The sequence below is a fragment of the Hakea prostrata genome, chromosome 7 (assembly GCF_041222555.1).
Source record: "Hakea prostrata isolate BN-2017 chromosome 7, UWA_Hpros_2, whole genome shotgun sequence".
NCBI lineage: Eukaryota > Viridiplantae > Streptophyta > Magnoliopsida > Proteales > Proteaceae > Hakea > Hakea prostrata.
In genome coordinates, this window is record NC_142606.1 from 12,689,830 (window position 1) to 12,709,487 (window position 19,658).

General features: G+C 37.7%; 4 protein-coding genes across 4 annotated transcripts; 2 read left to right on the top strand and 2 right to left on the bottom strand.

Annotated features, from left to right (window-relative positions):
* Positions 1 to 69: 69 nt before the first annotated feature.
* On the bottom strand, positions 70 to 9,842 carry LOC149009855 (uncharacterized). Its single transcript, XM_089161174.1, has 4 exons — positions 9,250 to 9,842; positions 2,695 to 2,799; positions 1,705 to 1,761; positions 70 to 1,158 (listed from the first exon to the last, which is right to left on the bottom strand). The coding sequence occupies exons 1-4, from the start codon at positions 9,580 to 9,582 to the stop codon at positions 829 to 831; spliced, it is 825 nt and encodes a 274-aa protein (XP_089017300.1). The 5' UTR covers positions 9,583 to 9,842; the 3' UTR covers positions 70 to 828.
* Positions 9,843 to 12,420: 2,578 nt separating this feature from the next.
* Positions 12,421 to 14,524, bottom strand: LOC149009856 (cytochrome P450 71A1-like). Its single transcript, XM_089162846.1, has 2 exons — positions 13,552 to 14,524; positions 12,421 to 13,374 (listed from the first exon to the last, which is right to left on the bottom strand). Exons 1-2 carry the CDS (start codon positions 14,494 to 14,496, stop codon positions 12,763 to 12,765), a joined length of 1,557 nt encoding a protein of 518 aa, XP_089018972.1. The 5' UTR covers positions 14,497 to 14,524; the 3' UTR covers positions 12,421 to 12,762.
* Positions 14,525 to 15,381: 857 nt separating this feature from the next.
* LOC149009857 (putative glutathione S-transferase) lies at positions 15,382 to 16,598 on the top strand. Its single transcript, XM_089161838.1, has 2 exons — positions 15,382 to 15,861; positions 15,961 to 16,598. Exons 1-2 carry the CDS (start codon positions 15,553 to 15,555, stop codon positions 16,321 to 16,323), a joined length of 672 nt encoding a protein of 223 aa, XP_089017964.1. The 5' UTR covers positions 15,382 to 15,552; the 3' UTR covers positions 16,324 to 16,598.
* LOC149009858 (putative glutathione S-transferase) lies at positions 16,405 to 17,596 on the top strand. Its single transcript, XM_089162383.1, has 4 exons — positions 16,405 to 16,418; positions 16,656 to 16,666; positions 16,840 to 17,156; positions 17,233 to 17,596. The coding sequence occupies exons 1-4, from the start codon at positions 16,405 to 16,407 to the stop codon at positions 17,476 to 17,478; spliced, it is 588 nt and encodes a 195-aa protein (XP_089018509.1). The 3' UTR covers positions 17,479 to 17,596.
* The last annotated feature ends 2,062 nt before the right edge of the window (positions 17,597 to 19,658 follow it).

The window sequence follows — 19,658 nt, forward strand, 5'->3', positions numbered from 1 at the left end:
GTCGGTCACCGAAAATCAATCAATGTATGTAGAGAGACGAGAGATGGGTTTGCCTGCGGGAGCCGGGAGGCACCAAAGAATACCTTATAAGGAACCAAGTCCCCATGGATTAAATGATACTGAACTGATTAAGAACAGAGACACTACCATTCCAAATGCCTGAACCTTCACTTATGCAACCTTCTGGTGTGACAATTTATTTTAATGAAGTTGCTGCGACAAAATTTCGATGAGCATTGATAATGGGTGATAAACCATCAAGGGTCTCAGTCTCAGGCTTTTTTCTTTTTCAAACTTATTGATTAAACACCAAACCATCGCATAGCCCCCACCAGAGATTGATGACCTGAATTCCTGATTTGCTCAACAGAGTTTGAGATGGTGTGCTCTCTCTATAACTATTGCCATATACTGTCAAATGTAATAAGGACTCACAAGGACTCGTGCGGTCGTGCCACAGCTTTGGTGATATACCCTGTCTAAGTATTCATTTCTTGCCCTGCTGAAGTCATTGAGCACCATATTTGGAGATCCAAGGATTGTCTTCCCCTTCCGAGCAATTTCATTACCCTGCATCTTTCTTCCTTTCCTTTATCACCAGCGTCTTCAACAATCACTGGTTTGTTGAGCTCGTTAACTACTTTTCTACCATTATACAGTAGAAATGCAGGGAAGAGTGATATTCACAAAATGTTTTTATTAGCTATCATACATATTATATGTAGAACACACTAATATTACATTTTCGACACATTATATGTCCGACAACATCCCCACTAAACTAGAACTCTGACTGAGAAGAAGCTATAGAGTTTTCTTGCCATCAACCTACCATACTGGGAAAATCGGTCCAGTGCCACCCTCCCTATCGGCATCTGCAATGCTCGAGTAACAGCCCAAATGGTTGCTCAGCTCCCAGCTCCAGTCCTGATTCCTGGATACAGACAATTGAGGCCATCTATTTATCCTCACATAGTGTTCCCTGATTCTTCCCCCTTCTACAAAGCTCGTAAGTATTGAATAAGCACACTCGTGACCGCCCCAGACCTTGTCACCAGAATCTGCAGTTATGGTTCCATCAGGGTGGAAGTAACGGCGCATACAACGGCCTGTGCCTTTCCAAAAAGGATCTAGATTCCGCCAATATTCAGGAGCTGCCTGTAAACAAAAAATTCTCAGATTCGTTTTATGCATCTAATACACCAGAGAAATGTATCTTGTATGGCAACAGACAATAATCCAAGTCACCAGACTGTTCATCTCTAAGTTTAACCAACTATGGCTCTGTTTGATTGACAAGAGATGAAATGAAATGACAAAAAAAACCAATTCCTAATTTCTCAAGGATTGAAAATTTTATGCTGTTTGATAGAGGATCTTCCTCTACCCCCAAATAAAAAAAGAAAAGAAAGGAGAGAGAGAGAGAGAGAGAGAGAGAGAGAGAGAGAGAGAGAGAGAGAGAGAGAGAGAGAGATTCTTCCAATAGTGAATTGGCTTGGGATGGTGAATAGAACAAATATTGCCAGGGGTCACACATTTTGACAGACCATGTATAAAATTTTTCTTTTCTTCTCTTTTCCAGTGATAACCAAACACCATGACATTTATTTTTCAATTAAATCTTTCTTTCTTTTCATTTCAATCATCTCTGGGTAGTAAAACACAGCCTAAATGAATATCCAAATCCATTTTAGTAGCACATACCTTGGTAAAACGAAATTCCCAGGAATGATCACAGAGGTCCTCCTTTGTGATGCGGGTCTGAGAACATGCAAGATACATATCAGTTAAAAGATTAGAGAGTGAAAATACTACTTCCTGTCATCATTAAAAAGCAGATATTAGCAACTCACTGCTGGGGGCTAAATGCTACTTCGTTGTTTTAAATTTTAATACAAATAGACTTACTATAGTGGAAGTAAGCAATTGACTAGGTTACATATGTGTTGGTCCTTTTATCCACGCATTCTTTTTGGTGGTTGTGACTGACCATTTTAACAGACCTAAAATATTGGGGGCAAAACAAGAAACACAAGAATTCTATAAGACTAACCAAATTTATGGGGTTACTTGAGTCTTTTGCCAAGCCCACGTTTTATGCGAAGTGAAAGTACAGTTTTCTGCAACTGTGTGCCACTGTTTATTTTGTAGATATATCTAGTGGCAAAAAGAGTGTTCCACTAGAATGTCATGCCTATTAATGTCTCTGCTTTAAGCTATCAGCCTGTCGTTCCTCCCACCTCACCCCATATAGAGTCACCCCCAAATACATACATATTCTCTCTTTCTCTTTTGAAAACCCTGGTCCTGCTTATTAGTTTTGGTTCTACTTAGGACTGAATTTTCCATTAGGTATCCACCTGCTTAGCTCAGAAGATGGCCATGGAAACCAAGTCTTGTAGCAGTTGTACCCCTTGCAACTACAACCAAAGTTACTAGTGTGATAGCATATGGCAGGAGTCACATGAAATGTTAAAACAGTACTGAACATGAATCAATAGATGCACATTGAAAACTCAGGCAAGATATAATCAACATAAAATACGTATCCCAGCAGTAAACCATAACTAGTAGTCCATAAGAATATGGCAGATAAAAGATTGTCAATATAAATTGTTATTATGACTAAGATCTGTAGAAAGGAAAGCACAATGTATTAAGGTAACAAGTCAGCATAGTTCAAAGTTCACTCACACGTTTGCCATCCAAGACAGACCATGAATAAGCAGCCAACTTTGACATTCCCCTGACATGTGATGAACGAGGTATGTGTGCTTTCCTGAGCCACAATTCCTCCAACTGAAAGGGAAAACTCACTCAGTCCATTATCAAATTCCCACTTAGAACCTACAGTGGAACCACAGATATGTTCAGTTTTTAAAACAATTTCCAAGCTGTTACACACACACCCACCCACCATGGTCACAAGAAATTTGATCATGCCAGGACATGATCAATTAAAAGAGGGGCGGACGGCTAAAATGACTGCAAAGAAGAAATTGTGCATAGAGGACATGGAGACCCCAACTCAATTGTTACACTCAGATATTCAGTTACCAAAACTAGGCCTTGGATTGCCACTGCAGATCCAGATCTCAATGCATTAGTTCAACTCACCTGAGTTTTGGGCTAAACTAACCAAGTTTGCACACAACATATGTAAACCTTGTGTTGCCTTGTGCAGTCAACTGTTGCTTACAAATCCAAGAAGTTAGTCTCCAATCAAATATGTCAATTCTTAAATATGATTCACTGTCAATAAATTTCATTATGTAGATCTACCAGTATTGGAAGCACATCTGCTATTTATCTATGCAATACTGGCATCCCACAAACATATGCAAAGGGTAGAACACATGGCAACAGTTTTAGTATTCCCTCTCCAATACCAAAACTACCCCCTATCTCCTCCTCCCAAAAAAAGAAAAAGAAGGAAAAAGAAAAAAAGAGAAGAACAAAAATAAGAAACATGGGTTTTGAATGACAATTTCTTTCACCTGGCAGAATTAGGTGAAGCACATTTATTTATAACTAGATAAATCAACTAGAATAAAAGACAAAACCAGAGATTGACATGTAATAAAACATTCTATAATCCTTCAACACTACATATTACAATATCTCAATATTTACTTGAATTTGATCAAGCTCCATGTCATCATATGACCATGATTGATCCTCACATTCCTATTCAAATATAATCCAAGGAGTGAACCCATATCAGATAAAAGATAACCAAAGAGAGAAAGGAAAGCCTACAGTTCCCCATATCCTCAAGTAGATGTTCCGTAAATTTTTTGTTATAGTCTTCTATTTTTAGCCATTTGACTTCAAATGTCTTTAGTCATCAAAGATTTCCATTTTGATAAGGTTCAGAAATTCAGCATTTGATCAAACTTATAGTAGTAAACAGGTGATATTGAGTCCATGGGGGAAGGGGTAAGTGATTGGACAGGTGGAAAATGAACGTTCAAGGCCTATTGAAGGTTTTCAAAATAGAGAGAAGATCCCAAAAGTTCCTTAAGCTATCAATATAATCCTATAGGCTTTTTCCTCCAAACAATCATTTTGAACAATGTGTCTCCTCTGCTGACATTGTAGTTGACGGGTTCACTCATGCCATCTTCATGCACCAAAACCTTAGTGTTAACAATAAACCACAACAGAAACTCACCTAGCTGCATGAATCCAATCCCCCCCTCCCCCTTAAAAAAAAAAAAAGGGAAGAAGAAGAAGAACCAGCGAAACTGGAGTCTAAACAGAAGAGGAGAAAGAAGAGATAGTGAAAGGAGGACTGGGAAATGAGAAGATAAATGAAAAAAAAAATATAGAAGATTTCAAATAAAATATGGAAAAAAAAATGGAATCATGAAGAATGAGGCACAGCCTACAAGTCAGGAGATTCAGCTAAATGCAATTTGCTCAATAAGTACAAAACATATATCATAGATCTACCTAACAAAAAATCAAATTCTCACCCACAAAAAACAAGAGTCATAAAGCCAAATTGGCTTGCCAATAAATGAGCCTCGCTTCTCAAGGTGGTGCTTTAGTAAACTTCCCCCAATATTTCATAGTGTGACTCATTAGCTTTATCCTGTGACACTTATTTCAGCTTCAGATATCAGTTTTAGTATGAGTTCATTGAACAAAGGGAACAAAAGCCACTCTTGAGCAGTCCCCTCCTCTCTCCTTCATTCCCCTTTCCTCCCCGGCCTAGTCCATCTCTAGACCTCACTCCCCTTCTCTCTCGGCCCACCCCTCCTTTCATCCCAGCCCTTCTATTTCCCCCCTCCCTCCCTGCCTGCCCTTCTCTTCCCTCTTTGAATTCTGCTTCTCCTCCCTTGGGCGAGACCCCCTGTCCCCCACTTATTTCTAATCCTTCTCTTATTGCCCTCCTCGCCTTTCTTTTGGTCTTCCTTCCTCACCTTGCCCTTCCCCTCCCTCCCTTGTCCCCCTTCCCTCGATTGCAATTCTAGATACTAGTAACATCGGAAATACCTCAGACTCAAAAGCACCTTCACCCCCTCTTCATAGCAGAAGAAGCTCCCGGTCTACTAGAGGTTATAACCATCTTGGCGAAGATTTCGTAATGGAGCTCGCGTCTTGAACGTCTTCAAGGAAGAAGAAGAACAAAAATAGGAGACATTAGCTTGTCCTTGTTTCAGTTCTTTGGTTTGGGCCATGTTGCCAGCTCTTTCTATTGTTTTATTTGGGCTTGCAGGTTTTACTATTGACCCTTGTTTGCTTGTATCCCCCCCCCCCCAAAAAAAAAAAAAAAAAAAAAAAAAATAAAAACAAATTCCTCCCTTTTGGTTTTTGGTAATGAATTCTTTATTCGTCCAAAAAAATAGTTTTGATTGGTTACTACTAGATATAATATATTACATAACAAGAAATATGATACAATGTATTAAATAACAAGAAATAGGTTTGGTACCATTGGGTGAATAATATATTACAGATCATCAATTTGGTTTTGCGTTGGTTTTACCTTGTACAATATATATCAGCCTTGGTTTTGGTTTTGGCTCACTTTTATTGATTTGGGCTGGTTTTGATGTCCTTAAATATTGTTAAAGTGGAGATGAGAGCAATGTGGAGGTTGGTGAGAGAGATAAAAACAAGTTGTTCTAATTTTTTTTAATTGTACCTTTTCATCCCTACTTAAGTAGTAATTCTACACATGTTCATCAATGGTACCCGTATAAACAAAAATTAACAGTTTGTGGTGATAAATCATAAACAGCCGTTGATCTATTTATGAATCTATGTTTAAATCAACTTATTTTGATGAGAAACAAGGGTCATAAATCATAAATACATTTATTTATGCTAATAGGTCAAATAAACTAGAAAGAAACTTGAGAGGACCTAGGCTCTCATTGGTATTCTTCCTCTCTATTTGGTCCCCCATTAATGTTAGGCTAATCAAGTAAATGACCGGGCAACTAACAATGAACATTTGAGGTTTTATGGGGATGGTTTGAAGGCTGAAGTTGAAATTCCAGAAAATTACTGTTACGTTTCTAGGTCTTGGAACAAGAAATCTTTGGTAAAATTAGGTTTGAGGATTGGAATCTAGGGTTGGGGTTTCGATCAAGTGCTAGTGGGGCCGGAGGCTTATTCAATCCAAATATTGGAATATATTGATGATTGGATTGTGAAATCTGAAAATTTGATCTTTTATAGAGGATTATAAGGTTTCATGGATGGATAGGCTGCAAAGGGGATCCAAGTGTAAGGATTTGTGTTTGTGTGGGAGAAAAGGGAGAGGGGGATTGTGGTTCAATTGTTCAAATATGGAAGGATTCTAATGGTTGGATGCAAAGTAATTGCAGTTAATGAATTGGAAACTTGTGAATAATATTGGAAACTTACAGTTGATGGAGGATTAGAAGAAGAATTGGAGGCTCAGGGTTGAAATCAACTTAGTGTTATTGAAGTAGAATGTGGGCAGCAGCTTGTTGATGGAACAATTTGAACAAAAACTGAAGTTAAGTAATTGGAGAAGATCTTCAATCAACTAAAAAGGAAGCTTAAATTGTACCTGTTGGGCACTTCCCACTGCAAGTAGTCAACTGTTTCCACACCAATCCCACCAGAGTGCAGCTACATGGGTTGCTGAAAGCTATTGTCTCTCATCATGAAGTCAAGTTTAGTTAACTTTGAAAAACTGTGGATGAAGACAAATACTAAATCATGGTTTTCAACAACCTGTCACCTACAAAAAAATGGATACAGAAGATGATAAACAGGAATTTTGGAAACTTGTTGAGGTTTACCATTCAAGGCTATAAGAACACTCGCCAATGCCCATCCAGTGTTGACATTCCAATACTGGCTTATAGTAAGCTTGATGAATGGGAAAACATGCCCTACCCGTTTGAGATACTTGTTTAATTCAGCTTTGTGATGGCTTATTCATCTAGTTCTCTTGGATCAACCTTGAAGCAAACGAGTTCTTGCACCAACATATGGGTGTGCATGGAAACGTTCAACAAAGGATAGATTTGAGAAATGATGTTTATAGGGCTATAAGGGACTGTCATCACACTATGTGGAGTTCCAGCCAGTGACATGATGATGGCCTCTGCTAATCCCAAGAGATTACAACATGGTATCAGCATAAAACTCTATAGCATTGACGGCTCTATATAATGTGTTGAAAAGGGTGGGACCAAATGCTTATGTGCCTGATTTGCCTGATGACATAGCCATAAGAAATGTCTATAACATTGATGGTCACTTTTTGTTTGTGGGACATCAGTCAGATGAAGGTGATAGAAAGCAAATGCTAAGAGTAACATAGCTCCAGCCAGCTATTGATGATGAGATTGAGAAGGTTGGATAAAAAATACACAATCGCACTGCATGGAGAAGCTTATCATTCTTTTCCTCATCGATAAGATGCCACTCAAGACATGAATGCACTTGGATCCAGATGGATGAATTTCAGCAACTTAGTGAATTTGAATGGGCATTTCATTTCTTTTATCCTTTTGTTAGGGATAAAATATTTCAAGCCAAGGAGAGGTGATGCAGAATTTAAGACCTAAAACCAGGCCTGACATGGGCTAGTTTTGGTTTGAAAAATTTATCATAGCTTGGGTCCGCTTAATGTGTGTATATATATATATATACTTGGGGTTCATTATGTTTAATTTAAGTAGATATTCAATCTTAGTAGGTTTTCAATAGAATTTAACAAAGGTGGCACTGCTTGTAAGGAAGGTCAGCTAAGACATCTTTTCTCATTTCCTCTTTTTATTGCATCGATTGGATTTCCTAGTTTGTTAATGTCTTGTAGCTGCTTTAATAAATAAAAGACAGTGGAGCATTGCGGCCCACAATTTCCAGTTACATATATATAATCTTATGTATTCTCCTAGCTGTGGTGAGCTGGTGATGCAGTAACTTGCCTTGTTGTGATTCAACGTGTCGATTCAAACACTGCGATGGGGGCACCTAGGTGGCAGTTACTTTTATCTTCCTTCTTATCAGCTCCATTCAAGAATGCACCAAGTTGTGATGCCATATACTGGAACAGAAACAGCAGCTAAACATGGCACACCTCCCTCATTCTCTTTGTAATTAAAGGCAACAGATCACAAACAGGTCAGATTTGCATTCTGATCCCACAAAACTTATTTGAACAATGCCCTAAACAAACTCTTGATACCTGATGTTGATTTTTCTAATTGAATACCATAATCCTAATCAAAAATTGGAGCCTCCACTAGCTATTTTGGGTGGATAATCAAAATTCGTTTTTAGAATATACTGTGAAGCTTGAATTCAGTGGTTAGTGATATGGAATCTTAAACTTGAATGTGTACTAGTCAAACTTGAGCTGTCCTACTCCAACGAGCAACTGCCTAATTAAGCAGATCCAAGCCTTGGATCTTGCTAATCTTCTTACATCTATCCTAGATCTAAAGAGGACTGCCCAACCAGGGGTATCAACATTTTAACTTTTAAGTTTTGTTTGGAGATACTTCCATTGAAATCTGGAACTTACCTCTGTTTGGGATCCTGTTCCATTGGTACTGGTCTAATATATTAGAAATATATTAAGAAGTAGAAAAACACAGAGAGGAGGGCTTGCAAAGTAAATTCCTCTAAGATTCAATTTTCAAGTTTGCTCGTGTCGTTGGGAAAGTCTACACTGAGTTCTTGTCCAAGGGTTAAAGTTCACCATGGATTCATCTTTCAAGTAATGCTCAAAAGTAGAAGACTTGTGAGACATTCAAACATGTGGACGAACCTAGAAATAGTCTAAACAGAGGTTTAGATGAAAAACACATAAATAAATGCCACAAATTTCATGTTTCCACACTTGAAAAGATCATTGAAGACGACCGATGTCATAGAACATGCTGGATGTTATTTTACATAATGCAAGAGTTAGAAACTGCAGAATCCATAGTGTTGAAATCAAATATAGGCACTTGGGGTTGGACATCGAGCCGTGTGAGATCAGTCTGATCAGGTCACTTGACCATTCCAATCTTCTCAGCAAAAACTGAGGCAAGAAAAACAAAATCTTGAACATGAAAAAACGCGGTGCGGTATGGGTTTGCAATAAAATCAGTTAGTTAATGGAACCACAGAGCTACAAAGTCATTAGAACAGCAAAGCAGCCAATAAACCAAAATAACAGCCTAAATAGCGTCAATTTGTTTTCAATGCAGTCTTAAGAAGAAATGAAGCAAAATAAGAAAGAAAACCTAAGTGTCTACCAAATACCTTACTGCTCCAGAGCCTATCGCTGGAAGCAACTCCGTGCCATCCATGAGAGACAAGGAGCGAAAGTGCCACGCTGCGTGCATCAAGACGGCTTAGTATCATCAACATGATATCCGAGCCGAAAACAACCAGAGGGTCTTGAGGAAGCTCAGACCCATTTTCATTTCCTTCCAGAAATCTCTTCCTCTTCTTTCCCTCATCCCAATTGGGCACAACTCTTTCTCCTTCTCCATCATCTTTAACCTCTCTGAACACCAATTCTTCCCACTCATCCCCAACTTCTCCAGTATCCTCCACCCGTTGCTGCTTCCTCTTCTTGCGGCTTTCCGCCATTAGAGTAGGATCGAGAATTGAAGTACAAGAGTGACAGAAACAACCAACCAGAGTATGAGAGCGAAGTATCTGAGACTCGAAAACAGAGGAGCAGTAGCTTAGTTGATTAAGCGATGCCACGGCTGAAAAGAAACAAAAAAGAAAAGTTTTTGTAAAAGAGGATAATGAGGATAATTCATGTCCTTGACCACATTCATGTACCTAACAACTTTCAATTGAATCTCTCCCTCCGATAAAAATCAACAACTTTCAAAGCTGACACGATTCCAAATCCTAATCTTCTACTCGAATTTTTGGAAGTTTATGCTTCGTTTCCTCCAAGATTGGGTTTTCGAATCAAACTTCAGACGATAGTGCCCTTCAAGTTTTCCAGAAATTGCAGACTTCTCCTTGCTTAGGCGGCGCGACATTGACTATTTACGTGGTAAACCGTAAGTAACTCCGATCCCTGATTTGATTGGCCGGTCTTATCCAGTTTTTAAGTTTTATATTAATTTAAGAATTGTTTACGTGTGCGACCTTTAGTGGACCATACCCAGTAGGCTGCAACGGGCTGGGCTGAGCCGGATTTTTGCAATCCTAATCAGAGATGGATCGGGACAGGTCTAACGGGCTAAAGAGTACTCCTAGACCCGCCGTTGGTCTTAGTCAGGGCAAGAATATTTTGGCTCTAACTCATCCTCAAGGCCAAAATCTTGAGCCCAAGCCCTATTAGGGCTCAGGGCGGGCTTAGGGCAGCCCAAGGTTGTTCGGGCCAAACTTGCATCTTACCCATTAGTGCACTACACAATTAGTTGCCGTTAAATATATTCAAATTTCAAACTTGAAGGAATCAAAATGCCCTTCAAGTTGTGTGTGTGTGTGTTAACCTTTCGGAATGGGGGATCCCCGTTGGCAACAACCACGGTAGTAGTTGCGGAACTACTGGGCCGAGAGAGAATCTTCATACAACCTTAGATTGATTAATAAGTGGCGCTTTAGGGTTGGTTATCAGGAGTGGTCAACGCACACGCACATGCACATGCACATGCACAGGCACACAAAAAAAAACCTCTTAATTTAATTATATTAAAATTATATATAAATTGAGTTTGAATGGATGAGCTCGGCTGATAAATACAAACACATTATTATTAATAATAGATCAAGAGTTCAAATCACCTTAGTACCAATTAACCCATGCATTTTGTTTTATTTTTAAGGTTAAAAATCAGGGTTTGGGACCTTTGGGTCAAGATAAAATAGGGCTAACCTCACCCTATCAGGTAAATCAGGGATAGTTGAACTTAGGAAAACCCTAACAAGGTAGTTTGGATTTGATGTTCTCAAACTCTAGCAGGGTTTGGGTCTAGGGGTTTAGGTCCTAAGGTAGAATTGGGTTTAGACTAACATGGCCCAACCTAGTCCATTGACACCCTAGCAAAGGAAAAGTGGAATGGTTTCCCCTTTTATTTATTTATTTATTTTTTTCGTTTCGGATCTAAGATTCATCATATATGCATCTCAAGATTCTTGACTACATTTTCAAGATAGCTTTTATACATAATTTAAATGTACGGAGTTTCAAACCTACAAATGGGGATCTTAATTTAATACAAAGTTGAGTATTGTTGTCGTCTACTTGATATATGTATGCATAGGTCAAATTTCTTCAATTTGGAAACAAATAGAACTCTTTCTTATTTAAGATCACCTACCTGGGTAGCATGTATATTGAGTGGGCATCGTTACTATTATAAACATTTGGTTTGAACCCTTGGACCCAGGTAAACCAAACGAACTAATACCTTTGGTTCAATCCTGGTTCATTGAGTTCATATGGAATTTCTCGGGAAGGCACTTCTTAAGTAGTAGAACGTTTGCTGAGAAGAGTGCCTCATAGTGATGGCCAGCTGTCATGAGGGACTTCTCAGATGAACTTTCAATAAGCACTCGACAAGCTACATCTCGGATAAAGCTCTGCGCATCTCTCTTCAGATGTCAATCAACGCATTAATTTGAGCATTGAATGCACAGAGTCCATTAAATGCTCGACAGCCAGGAAGCTTCTCATTAGCCTAAACCTTCCTCGAGTATTGCACCATACCGATTTGTCTGCCGAAGTGTGGATTTGTTGTCATATTCATGTCAGCGCGAATCTGATTGCCTTATTCGGTAGGATTATGTACAGCTGTTTTGAGACTTCTTCAAGAAGTTTGCGCACTTAATTTGCTGATCAAGCTACACATCTAATGCCATTGTCACTCTCCTTGTGGGATCAAGAGATCCAAGGGCTACAATGTATCTTCACCACCTGAGATGTATGAATGCGATATATATACAAACACTCGAATTAAGATAAGTCAAAGAACATTAACTATGGCTATTGCTCTCCTACAACTATCCAATAAGACATTCTCTCTTCATCTTCTAGGAGCATTTACTCATCTTTACAAGGATTTGTATTCATCAGAATTTGACTTAATTATAGGAGGTAACTTTCCATCCTCAGAGGAGGCCCACACTCACTTTCTTTGATTCTTAGGAACCAGGCGGTTTGGTCTTATAATAAACCAGTACGTCTACAATCAGATTTTGGACCAACAATTACGTACTTAGAGAATCATTTTTGATGAATACCACCTTCTAATAAGATCATATAATTTAGATAACCAAAATAACAAAAAAACATATAATTTGAAAGATATGGAGAGAATAGGATTCCAGTCATTTTCAAGAAGCTCAGCATCCAAGAAGCATTGCCAACCACGATTTGCTGTATCACATATGTCTCATTGTCTATTCTTTTTTCTTTTTGGTTGAAATCTCATTGTCTATTCAGTCAACCCTCAAGATATATGTAATATATTCCAACCTATATGTGCACTTATTTTGACTAAAAAATTAAATTAAATTACTTCTTTAATCAAGCATCAACCAATATAAAACTTCTACGCCAAACATACATAAATGAAATATTCATACAATATTGTTCTTTTCCTATAGGACACTTTTTCTTTATTTTTTTGTTAATTCTTTTCCAATAGAGCAAAACAAGACAAGTGAAGCAAGCAGAGGAAGGCTGACGATCATGATAACATTATTTTGTATAGAACACTGTAGATTTCCTATAACAGTAGCGTGATCTGCGATCTTCAATCTTCAAATAAAAACCCATGATCAGAGCTGATTTTACAAAGCTTAAGAAAGGAAAGGTTTTGGAACAAGACAGAGAGGATGCTTTTTGTAGAGTGCAATTCCAGGAGCTTCAGCCATGTCTAATAGTTCTTCTTTGGCATTGCCTGGTAACTCCCAGTTAAACCAGTACAAGAGGTTGGCAAGAATTAACTCAGAAGATGCAGAAGCAAATGACATCCCAGGGCAAATCCTTCTTCCTATGCCAAAAGGAATGTACTTGAAGTCCTGACCTTTAAAATCAAGTGGGCTACCTACAAATCTCTCTGGTATAAACTCTTCTGGGTTATCCCATAATTTTGGGTCCCTTTGTATTGCCCATGCATTAACAAAAACTGTCGCCTGAGAAGGTATATGAAAACCTTTGACCTCAGTATCTCTTGTACATTCTCTTGGAGTCAACAAAGGTCCTGGAGGATACAACCTTAGTGTTTCCTTAATGATGCATTTTAAGAAGTCCATTTGACAAATATCATCTTCTTCAATTCTAGGTTTCTTCCCCACAACTCTTCTTACCTCTTCTTGTGCTTTCATCATCACCCTAGGGTTCTTAATAAGCTCTGACATTGCCCATTCAACTGTTATGGCTGTTGTGTCAGTTCCTGCAACAAACAAGTCCTATATATCCATAGGAGAATAGATAATGAGAACTTATATATAAAAAATTTCATTATCTATTAAAAATGCTCCCATATATACCTTTACTCCATCAGATTTTCCTATATCTACAGATATAATAAATAAATCATAATGAAGGGGAAAATTTGAGAGAAGATATGGAAGAAGGATATGTACCACAAGGATTCCTTTGAGGTTGTTATGAGTGATGGGGATGTTGAAGGTAGAATCTTTAAGAGCTTGAAGCAAAAGATCTACAAAATCTTCTTGATTTGATTGCTTATCATCCTTGCTGCTCATCAGATGTTGTTGGATCACTTGATCAAGGAAAGCATCTAACTTTCTGAAAGTCTTATTTATCCTTCTCTGCAAACCAGTGAGTCTATCTATCCATCCAAACATGGGAATGAAGTCACCCACACAAGGTGTTCCAAAGACAGCTACAATTTCCCTTGTCAATTGCTGTACTTGGACTTCATTACTGTTTTCTCCTCTGGATTTCCCACCCAGAGCAGCTCGAGAGATCAAGTTATTGGATACAGAGAGTATCAGATCAGCAATATTAATGGAGTTTCCTATTTGACAAGAATGATTTATCTTTCCAATCATAATATTAACTTCTTCTTCTCTCACGAAAGCGAAGGACTGAACCCTTTTGACACTTAAGAGCTCAAGTGCACAGAACTTCCTTACCTGTCTCCAGTACTCACCATAGGGTGCAAAACCAATGTTGCTCCAGCTATAAAAAAGCTTCTCACCAACGGCCATGCGAGGCTTACTTGAAAACACAACATCATGAGATTTTATCATTTCTTCAAGAATCTCAGCAGAGGAAACTACAACAGTTGGAGTAGAACCCAACTGCATGAACATGAGTGATCCATACTTGTGAGAAAGAGCTCTAAGAGAGCGATGAGGGAGTCTTCCTAACTGGTGAAAGTTTCCAATAAAGGGAAGTTTTGGTGGAGATGGTGGCAACAATTTGCTGGGTTTCTTGCCTATGCTGGTGATGAGCTTTAAAATAAACAAAGAAGGAATGAAGAAGAGAAGAAAAAGTATGAGAAGTTGTAATGCTTGTAGGTCTTCTAACCATGGAAGCTGCTTCAATGATTCTAAAGCCATTGTTGGTGAGAGATGAGAAAAACTAGCTCTTTTTATTGACCATCAAAATGTACGTCCAAGATTATGAAATTGATATTGTTTGGGGCCTTGGGCCATGGTTCAATTTTGTTTTTTTATTTTACTTTAAAAAATTGAGCAAAAGCAAACAGCACTATGACCTAAACTGTTTTGTCTGTCCATATAATTCACGTGTGAAGATCATGGGAAAATTTTTTGAAAAGCACTTCTAACTACTTATGTACGGATCAAGAAAAAATGAAATGCCAAAGGTGCCCTACCCACATTATTTTTTGATACTTTTTACAATTATATGTGTGTCACAGCTTACGCAAAGATTGATGTTGCTTGATGCTATCAAAAAAGATAAAAAGACAAGAACAAAGAAAAAAAAAGGAAGAAAGACAGAAAGGAAGGAAGAAAGAAGATGGCACTTGATGATTTATTTTGAGACATGGTTTGTTTCCTGGAATAAAAGTAGGATAAAAAAAAATAAGGTGGAAACAATTTGAAAAAACAAAATTTTTTATGAAATTTCAAAGTGTAGTTTTTCATTTTTGCTTTAGTGCGGCCAACGGTTGGATGAGCAGCTGTACTCTCACTTAAATTCGAGCAGTTTAATTCAACAGCTCAGATGTTGGATGGGTGTATGATTGTCCATCCAGCCTTTTGGCTATAGGTGCAGCCACTGCACCCAAGCAAAGCCTGTAGTTTTTTATTAAAGAAATTTGTTTGCTAATATGACACATTAATTTTTTCACCATATACATTTTCAAAACCTTACAAAATATGTGAAATTTTGTAGAAAAATATAAAAAATTACAAATTAAGACTCAAATTTAACATTGCTCACAAAATCCCTTTATTTCATTTTGTTCGCACCCCACCTGTGCAAATTGACTATGCAGGGAAAGTTGAAATTTTCGATTTGTAAGCTTGACTGCGATCACCAAAGTCTGCCAATCTGACTAGTTTTTATTTATTTATTAATAGAGAAACTTAGAACTGATCTATGCAAGTGTGCAGTTCTGATCTTATATCTGCTACTCTCTGAAAGAAATGGAAGAAGTGAAGCTGCTTGGATTCTGGGCAAGTCCATATAGTAGGAGAGTCATCTGGGCTCTCAAACTGAAGGGTGTATCATTTGAATACACAGAGGAAGACTTCTCCAAAAAGACTGAATTGCTTTTGAAGTCTAACCCAGTTCATAAGAAGGTCCCAGTTCTTCTCCATAATGGAAAACCAATTGCAGAGTCCTCTGTGATCCTCGAGTATATCGAAGAGACATGGCCGGAGAATCCATTGCTACCTAAAGATGCACATGAGAAAGCTATAGCTCGTTTCTGGTTTAAATTCATGGATGAGAAGGTAATTCATTATTCTAGTTTATCTTAGTGGTATTTCTATTTTTTCTACAGTGTTGGTTTATGCAAAAATAATACTAATTTCATGTTTATGATGATATAGGTAAGACCTTTCTTTTTTTCTGTACTCTTCAGGGCTGTAGGCCAAAAACAAGAAGTGGCTATCAAAGAAATGATGGAAGTGATGAGAACCATAGAAGATCATGGCCTTGGAGAGAAGAAGTTTTTTGGGGGAGACAAGATTGGATTAACAGATTTGGCCTTTGCTCATCTTGCTTACTGGTTGGAGCCAATGGAAGAAGTTCTAGGATTAAAAACCTCCATGATGGAAGCTCATAACTTCCCCAGATTGCATGCTTGGGCTGAGAGTTTTAAGCAAGTTCCAGTCATTAGAGACAACGTTCCTGATCAAATTGCTCTTGTGGGTCATACCAGACGCTTAAGAAATTTACTTGTTGGATCATGAAATCGTCATCAGAAATTGCTTGATATCCACTTGATCGTGAAGCGTTTGTCAGCTATATAGATAATAAATCTCACCCACTTGATGGGATCAGAGCTGTTTCTTTTTTTATTTTTAAGATATCAATCTTAGCCAGTTGATGAGATCAGAGCTTTTTCTTTTTAATGTTTAAGATATCAATCATACAAAAAAAATAATGTAATCTACAATAATTGAAGTAATGAAGGGATTTCTAGGGGGATATCAAGACAAAGATCTCATGGATTTTCTTTGATCATTCTAATCCTACAAAAGTCCACTGCTTTAAAAATTATCCTCTAATCTACTTGTATTAGGTGGACTATTGGTGAGCAGGCTTAATCTGTCCTGTTTTTATTGTGGAAGAAAAAAAATTATCCTATTCGAAGATTATTAAAAATCAATTCTGCCCCTTTCAGATCAAAGGGTGAGCACCAGAAATTTTTAAAACTGAAGCCAGCCTGACCATATGTGATATCATCTCATCTAATAATCTCTGAGCCAAATGGAAGAAGTGGAAGCTACTTGGGAATTATACCAGTCCGTTTAATCGCAGAGTCATCTGGGCTCTGAAACTGAGGGGAGAGCAATTTGAATTCATACGGGAAGAACTCTACTCCAACAAGAGTGAATTGCTTCTCAAATCCAACCCAGTTTATAAGTTAATCCCAGTTCTAATTCATAATGGAAAACCCATCTCAGAATCCACAGTAATACTCGAATACATTGAAGAGACATGGCCGGAGAATCCATTGCTCCCCAAAGATCCTCATGAGAGAGCCATAGCTCGGTTCTGGATTAAATTTATGGAAGATAAGGTAACCAACAATTCAACTTTGCAAATCCATCTTTGGTTCAAATCTTTACATGATCTCCTGTTGATAATTTTTGCAGATCCGTATCTTGTTTAATTTCATTTTCTGTCCGTTCCGGGGAAAAGACCAGGAGAAGGCAACAAAGGATTGTCTTCAAGTGTTGAGAACGATTGAAGAGTATAGACTCAACGAAGAGAAGAAGTATTTCTGCGGCAATAACATTGGTTTAACAGATTTGGTTTATGGGTTACTGGCTTATCAGTGGGAAGTGATGGAAGAGATCATACGAGTGAACCTGATAAAAATCAACAACTTTCAAAGATGACACGGTTCCAAATCCGAATCTTGCTTGAATTTTTGGAAGTTTATGCTTCATTTCCTCCAAAGATTGGGTTTCCGAATCAACCTTCAGACGATAGTGCCCTTCAAGTTTTCCAGAAAATTTTTTTGGGTAATTTTCATCTGGACCCCTTGAGGTTTGGTCCAAGTCACTTTTAGTTCAGTTTTTTGTTTTTGTAAACCAATATTCGGCTCCCCAAATGTGCATTCATGAGAAATGATCAAATAAGGACAAACTTAACAAAAATCATTAGCTTAATAATTTTTGTGACAAAAATACCCTTATTTTTTGATTTTTTTTTTCTTTTTAATAAGTTTCTTTTTTTTATTCAAAAAAAGCCGTAAAAATTTGTTCTTTTTCTTCGCTTCTATTCGTCTTCTCCTTTTCTTCTCGCCACCTTTGCTTCTCTTTTCTAATCTTTCACTTTCTTTCTTGTTCAGCAAAACAAAAGACTTCTGATTCCCATGCTTCAGATCTCCATAGCCAACCAACGTCTTCTGGTTCAACCTCCACGCTATTCCCAAGCTCCTCAAAAGAATCTCGACCATTATTGAATCTCCTTTTATAGATTAATTTAACTCGAGTTTGAATCAAACTAGGTAGTTCCTATATGACCCAAACAATAAGTGTTTTAACGTACAAATCTAGGTACTTCGAGAACACCAATGAACAATACCCACCAGTCTGGATTTGAAGATCAAGAAGTCTTGAAGCTCTCTTCCAAAAATCAGCTCAATTGGACACTGGATGAACCATCTCATGAAGACGTTTGATCAAAACTGACTCTTCTTCATCTACCCTTTCTAAACCTTTGAAGAGAGTGTTTTGACGTACCAATCGGACTAACTTAGAGAACTCCAATGAACAATCCCCCTTGGATTTGAAGCTCAAGAATCATGAAGCTTGCCTCCAAAAATCGGCTCTAATCGGACATCTGACCATCCGTTTGTTGAGGTTCTTCAATACTGTCAGAGACCCTCAAAACCGATCTTGAGTTTTCTCAATTATCGGATTATGTTTCTGTTTTAGTTCTTTATTTGGCATTTTAGGGCTAGGACCAAAACATGATGCACAAGTTGCCAACCCTGAGACAACACCTTCATCCTTAGGCTGAATGTTTAAACCATGAAAACCGAAATTTTTTCTGCAATATGATTGGTTTAACTTCTCCATTGGTTTACTGGGTTCTTATCAGGAGAAGTGATGGATAAACAACTTCAAAGGTGAGGAAATCAAAATCGAAATTACTTACATTTGTTCTTTAATTCCTCCAAGATGAAATCAAGAAAAACAAGGGGTATTTTAGTTTTCACTAAATTATTAAACTAATGAGATTATCAGTTAAGCCTTGTCCTTTTTTGATCATTTCTTAAAACCACAGGGGACCCATATGTGAAGGATTTATTTCATTTAATGTAAAAGTTTTTTTGACCAAACCCATGTGTGGGGGTCCGTCGATGAAAATTACCCATTTTTTGATCAACACAAATGGAGATGTTGACTTTAATACAATGTTGAGTATTGTTGTCATCTGCCTTCGTTTTAGCATATTGCTTTTATGTATGCATAGGTCAAATTTTTTCCTCATTTGGAACAAAAAATATAAATAATAATAAAAAAAAATAGAATTGGTCACTTAATTAAAGATCAGTTATCTGGGTATGTATGTAATGGTATAAATTAGAGAAGGTCATTTTTAGAGGTAACTTCCACGTCTGATTGAATATTCCAACCATAGGTTTCAATTTTAGAGGTCTACAGGTAATATCTTGTATTGAGAAGAGCTCAACACTAGTTTGAAGGTTCACTAATTGAGGATCCAAAAATTTAAATTAAATTACTTCTTCAATCAAACATCAACAATATAAATTGAGTTTAAATGGCCAAACTGGTACAAATGAAATACTTCATTACAGGTCTATTGTTCATTTTACCATATAACCCATGCATTTTATATTCTTTTTGAGGTTAAAAGTTAGGGTTTGAGTCAAGGTAAAATATGGCTAAACCCACTAAAAACAAAACATGTGAAGCAAGCAGAGGAAGGCTGAAGATGTCACGACCCCAGTTTTCACAGGCTTGGTGGGGCCCACATTATGAACATTCAACCAGGGCGCGTAACAATTCCTCTCTTTATCAACCTGTTTATATTTACTAAAAACAAT